This window comes from Nicotiana tomentosiformis, chromosome 12 (assembly GCF_000390325.3).
Source record: "Nicotiana tomentosiformis chromosome 12, ASM39032v3, whole genome shotgun sequence".
Lineage (NCBI taxonomy): Eukaryota > Viridiplantae > Streptophyta > Magnoliopsida > Solanales > Solanaceae > Nicotiana > Nicotiana tomentosiformis.
Genome location: NC_090823.1, coordinates 23217373 through 23223190, shown reverse-complemented (window position 1 = coordinate 23223190; position 5818 = coordinate 23217373). Strand labels below are relative to the sequence as shown.

General features: G+C 31.5%; 1 protein-coding gene across 1 annotated transcript; it reads right to left on the bottom strand.

Moving 5' to 3' along the window:
- Positions 1-410: 410 nt before the first annotated feature.
- On the bottom strand, positions 411-1424 carry LOC104112463 (tyramine N-feruloyltransferase 10/30). The gene has a single exon (XM_009622397.4). The coding sequence runs from the start codon at positions 1237-1239 to the stop codon at positions 559-561; it is 681 nt and encodes a 226-aa protein (XP_009620692.1). The 5' UTR covers positions 1240-1424; the 3' UTR covers positions 411-558.
- Between the last annotated feature and the right edge of the window lie 4394 nt (positions 1425-5818).

Here is a 5818-nt window from a genome sequence, read left to right as displayed (position 1 = left end):
GGGCGGAGCTAGAGTGACAAAAGCGGATTCGGCCGAACCCAATAGTTTTAATTCGAACCTTGCATTTATCTTAAAACTTTTATTGAATATGTATAAATTATTAATTTAGAACTCAATAACTTCAAATGATTAGAATTTCAAACCCATAAGCTTGAAATCTCGCAGCTGATCCTTTTATGTATCAAAGTGGATACTCTCTTTCGCTTTCCGGACAAAAGAAAATGATTCTCGACTAATACGGCTAATTATATTCTTTCAACAACTATTTTAATAAAATTTCTAAGTAGTTTAATATGGTTAAAGGACAAATATTCAATCCAAATCGTACTAAAATTTTAAAGGGAACCAAAAAGAAGAAAGACTGCTAATTTATATCCTTATGAAGATTACTTCATTAAAACACCTGCAAATTTTAGTAATAATACAATGTTTATTTATCCAAATTTCTTAAAACACAAATAATACATATTCAACATGTTGCTTTTACAAACAGGCAAAGAAATATTACATCCCACCGCCACAAAACAAGAAGTGCTAAAATTATATATTTTCATCAAATTAAACCTTCTCCTTGTCAGCATATTTTTGTAGAGCATCACCAACCAACTTCCCATACCTAAATTCATCAAATATTTCAACTCCCATATTAACATAAAAATCATAAGATTTCTTGTTCCAAACAGCCACAATTCCTTCAACTGAAGCAAACCCATTATTTGCAGCAATAGAAGCAACAGTTCCAAACAACAAACCTCCCATTCCTAACTTCCTATAACTCTCCCTAAAATAAAGACTCTCAAAATAAATCCCAGCTTTATCATAAAAGCACGAATAATTCGCGTAAAAAAACGCATATCCAGCAATAAAAACATCTTCCTTTTCATCTCCACATGATTTGGACTTAAATTCCTCAGCTTCTTTGTCCTCAACTGTTGCTCTAAGATCAAATGTTTTCAAAACTGGCTTGAATTTTTCATCTTTTTTGGTATTTTCAAAAGGGGTTGGCGAAACTTCGAGTAAAAGTACTGATGGTCCATAAAAGAGAGGATTAGGGTTTGCTTTAAAAAGAAGATCACAAAGTGAAGATTCAGTGGCTTTGTAGAGATGAGTGTAATTGTGATATTCATGAATTTGGTAAAAGAGTTTGTATATATGGGAAATATCAGCTTCATTTGCAAGACGAACTCTAACATAAACTTTTTCAGTAATAGTGAGGTTTTTGTTATTAGTTGTAGCCATGGTAATAAGTTTGGTCTTTTATTTTTTTTGTGGTTGAAGGAAAAGTTGAAATATCTTGTGAGAAGAGGAAGTTTTGGTTATGAGATGATTGAAGAATGTTTTGGTTATTTATAGTGGAAAATTTGTGTTTTTTTTTTTTTTATTTGGTGGGGTTGGTGGAAAAAAAACTTAAGTATATAATATGGAGCTTATTCAAGATGTGTAATTTTTTAACATTATAATAATAGTTAAAGTTGGCTGAGTTGGTGAAAGAAGAGTCTCCACGTACTTTCCTGTCTCTTCAACTTTTCTTGTTGAATTAGTTTGTTTTGAAAAGGACAATACATCAGTTTGTTTGTTTTTTTTGTTCTTCTTTTCGATAGAAGCGGATAGAATAGCAAAAGAGAACTAGGAAAGATCCTCTATAAAGCCTAGTAAGAAAAGACGAGTAGGTTTATCCTTTATGTGTTCACATTAAAGTGTCAAATTACGAGCATCATTATTATTGATTTGAGAGAAAATATTCTTGGAGATTAAGCTACATATATATACCTTAGGACGGTGCAGCGAGATAGTGTCAAGAAGATAGTTATTGGAGATGATGGTGTATTAGGATTTCAGTGTCAGATTTATGTTCCTAATGTTGATGGCTTAAGGGAGTTGATTTTTGAGGAGACTTACAATTTAAGGTATTCTATTTATTCATGTGTCATGAAGATGTATTGTGACTTGAAACATCATTACCGTTGGCGGATGATAAAGAAGGATATTGTTGGGCAGGTTTCACGATGTTTGAATTACCAGCAAGTGAAGTATGAACATTAGAAACTAAGTGATTTGACTCCGAGGTTAATTATATCGGAGTCAAAATAGGAGCATTCTATGGACTTTATGGTAGGATTACTACGGACTTTGAGGAAGATTGATGCTATTTGGGTCGTTGTGGATATATTGACGAAATCTGCACTTTCCATTTCGGTGAAGACTTCTTACATTTCAAAGAAGTTGGCTATCGGAGAGATTGTTTGCATTCCAAACCAAAACACCCCCATTGTTTGCAATCCAAACCAAAAAGGACCCCCCCCCCCCCAAAAAAAAAATAAACAAATGTGGTTTTTAAGTTTTTGGTAAAAACTTAAAAACTATATATATTTCTATTTTTCTAAAAATGCATTTCAATTTTGAAGCGACACCTAATTAATACTCGATTATGAGAGATAGAATTTTCTTAGCAAACACCTACTGGATTCAACGGTAAATATTTTCATGTACCACTACTAAATTCTCATCATAAAATCAGAGAAATGACACTGTATAACCACTCTAAAAATAAATAGTCGGAAAAATTGTATGTATATATATATGTGTGTGTGTGTGTGTGTATTTGTTTGGATATATTATTAACCATGCGGTTTAGACATAATATTGTATTTTATTCTTTATGGAACAATTGTTTATTTGACTTATTCAATTCAATAAAGTATTATTTTAAATAGATCATTTATTACATATGTGTCCTTTAGTTATGTAGTAGACAATTTAGTATATGGAGTCTTAGCTCATGCACAGAAGATTAAATTGTCAGTTCTCATAATTAATAAACTATATTCACAATTGAAGATACTATTGGATAAAATATCTTGATGATTATAGCACAAGATTAAAGTATAATTTGTCTTGATTATGGGAGTAATTTTACTCCGACTTCTTATGCTAGTATACTTAGTGTATACTAAACGAATCAAGTAGAGAAAATATATTTTTGTACTGAATATATATAAAATATTTTTTCAAATTCATTAAATGAGCTTATACTCCTAATCTTGATATAATTATTATGATCAATGTGATTTGTTTATTGTTTAGATTTATCAAAAAATACAACTCTATTCAGAGTTAGTGTATGCCTAATAGATTGGAAAATAATGAATAGCGTTTGTGAAATAATAATTAGTTGATAGAATCCATGATTCGGTTTTAAGTTTGATGATACCCCTTTATGTAAGCTTATATATTTACATGTGAAAACTCGGCCGATAGATTTTGTATCCATCACATGAAACAGTTTAAGCAGAATTATAAAGAATTTAATTAGTTGATTAAATTAAATTTTCAGTGATTTAATTTAATTAACTGGTATTTGTGATCTTAACATGGAGAGTTAAAATAAGTGTTAGTGAATTTTTGAAATTCATATTGAGGAGTTCAATTATAGTTTTTTAGTGAAATAAACTATAATTTATAGTAAGAATTAATTCATGCAAATTTTCGAATTAGTGCTATAATTGGTAGGCTCTTATTGTTTCTGTGGTCCCCGCTATACCTAGTAAAAATCTAGACTGAATTGGGTAAAAAAAAGTGATTTGAGAGAAAAGTCATCCTTGAGAGTTAGCGTAGGATTCTACTTGCACAAGCAAAATCCTACACGTTTTTGGAGCCCTCTTTTGGCTGAAAAACGAGTCTACTTAAGTAAGACGTTTTTCACCCAATAACTATTTTAAAGAGTTGTATTGTTCTTACCCACTCAAAGCAATTTTCATCCAAGGCTTTACTAGGACCATAACAGAAGACTGCAGCCCTGGATTCTTGCTCTGAGGAGGACCTGTGCAACGTTTTCAAGAGGTTAGTGGTTCTAAACTCGTAATTTTATATCGTTGTCTAGTCTACGTGTATGTGATGTCTGAATTGTATGCTTGCTTCCGCTGCACATGTTCTAACAATTGGTATCAGACGCCGTCTTACATCTAACTAGATAATGTAATACATCATGAATAGAGTAATACTAAAACGTGTTGTTAAATGATACATGTTTGGTATGATTATTCTATAAAAACGGTAGATACATAATACAATGATGTTTTGTATGGTTATTCTGTCAAAAACGTGACTACTATTTTAGTTATGAAATTGTGGATTAATATACATATGCATAAACAGTAGTGTTATATTTTATGACAATCTATTTTTGTTGCATTTTTTGTCCATAATAACAATGTTGTTTTAATAAAAATGTGACTGTTTTGAATACTATTAGTTCTGAAATTATGGATTAATATACGTAAGTATGAACAATGATATTTTGAACGGGTGAAAATAGTGTTGTTGTCACGACCCGATTTCTAACCAAGTCGTAACCGGCACTCGGTGCCTTAACTTGACCGAGCGAACCATCTTAGCTTCTCTATTCTGTTCTATTTATGTTATGCAATGCATCTCAACACAATTCGGTATGATTTAAAGTAAATACTTTTCTGAATCTTCAAATAAAATAATATTTTAAAAAGAAATTCATTCCGTTATCTTGAATATATTAAAAAATAAATATAATGCAAAGTGGACACCCATGACTCTGTCTATGAAGCCTCTAAGAAATACTGAAATAATAAGACAAAATTTTGGAATCAACGAACTCCACGAACTAAAATGGAGCTCACCAAATCTTCTAGTAATGGTAGGAGAATATCCTAGCTCGTAGCCTGCTTACCTGCAAAATCTGTGCCTACATTGACATAGGTCAATATAGATTCCCATGAAGAGAATGTCAGTACACCACGATGGTACTCAATAAGTAAAGCAATCCTTCCACTAAAGCTGGAACGAGACTCAGAAAGAAGTATGTATGCATGATATAAGAAAATTCTAAAAGTTTTTGATGAAGATTTGAAACGACTCATATATCTAGTATAAAGTTCTTCTTGATGTCATTCATAAAAATTCTCTTCTTTTCTTTTCTCTTCTTTTCTGAAAAAAATAATAAAACAAATTCAAATAGATAGATATATAAACTTTCTTGAAACAATCCTTGTAAATTTTTCAAAGCATTTTCTTTTTGTTTCGTTTCTTTTCTTTTCTGGGGAGCTCCATTGATTCTGACATTCTTTCTGATTCTGATTCTAAAAATGTCACCATATGATCGGTATGGTGGACGATCCCGGCCCAATCGCCTGGACCCCATTCATGTGATGCCTCACAGTTCAAGGTTCTAGCATGCTCGCGTTTTTGTGCCTTACCAGGGCACTTCTATCATAGTGCTCGAACCAACGGTATACTAATCTCCTTCTCTAGCACGAGTAGTTTCGGGGTAATATAAACCACTAGAGGCTATAAACCCTTCTCAGAGATCTAAGAAAACTCCCAAAATGTTCTTCTGAGTAATTCTTGCATCACAAAATTTAAAACAATGATATATCTTCATAGTTCTCGTCAAAACAGTTCCATAAAATCATGTAAAAGAAATTTTCAATATGGTTTATCTATTAAAGAAACATATGCAAGTCATGAATGCATAAGACGTGATTTATGGAACAATAGACTATTCTTGAATTATTAACCATGATAATCATCTAAGATCTTTTCTACAATTCTAATGGATAATGTGAGTCCATTCATTCCATTCAGAGCCCACATTAATACCCTATATAGTCTAACAATAACTTATGGCATGATCTTTGTGAGAAGACAACTTTAGTAAAAGTATTGTCTCTATTCACCTTGATTCCTTGATTTTGAATACCTTCGTTTGCTCCAATCCAATGGGTTCAACTCACCAAACAAATCTATATATAATTAATTTAAGAATCAATACTAGAAGTTCCAAGAT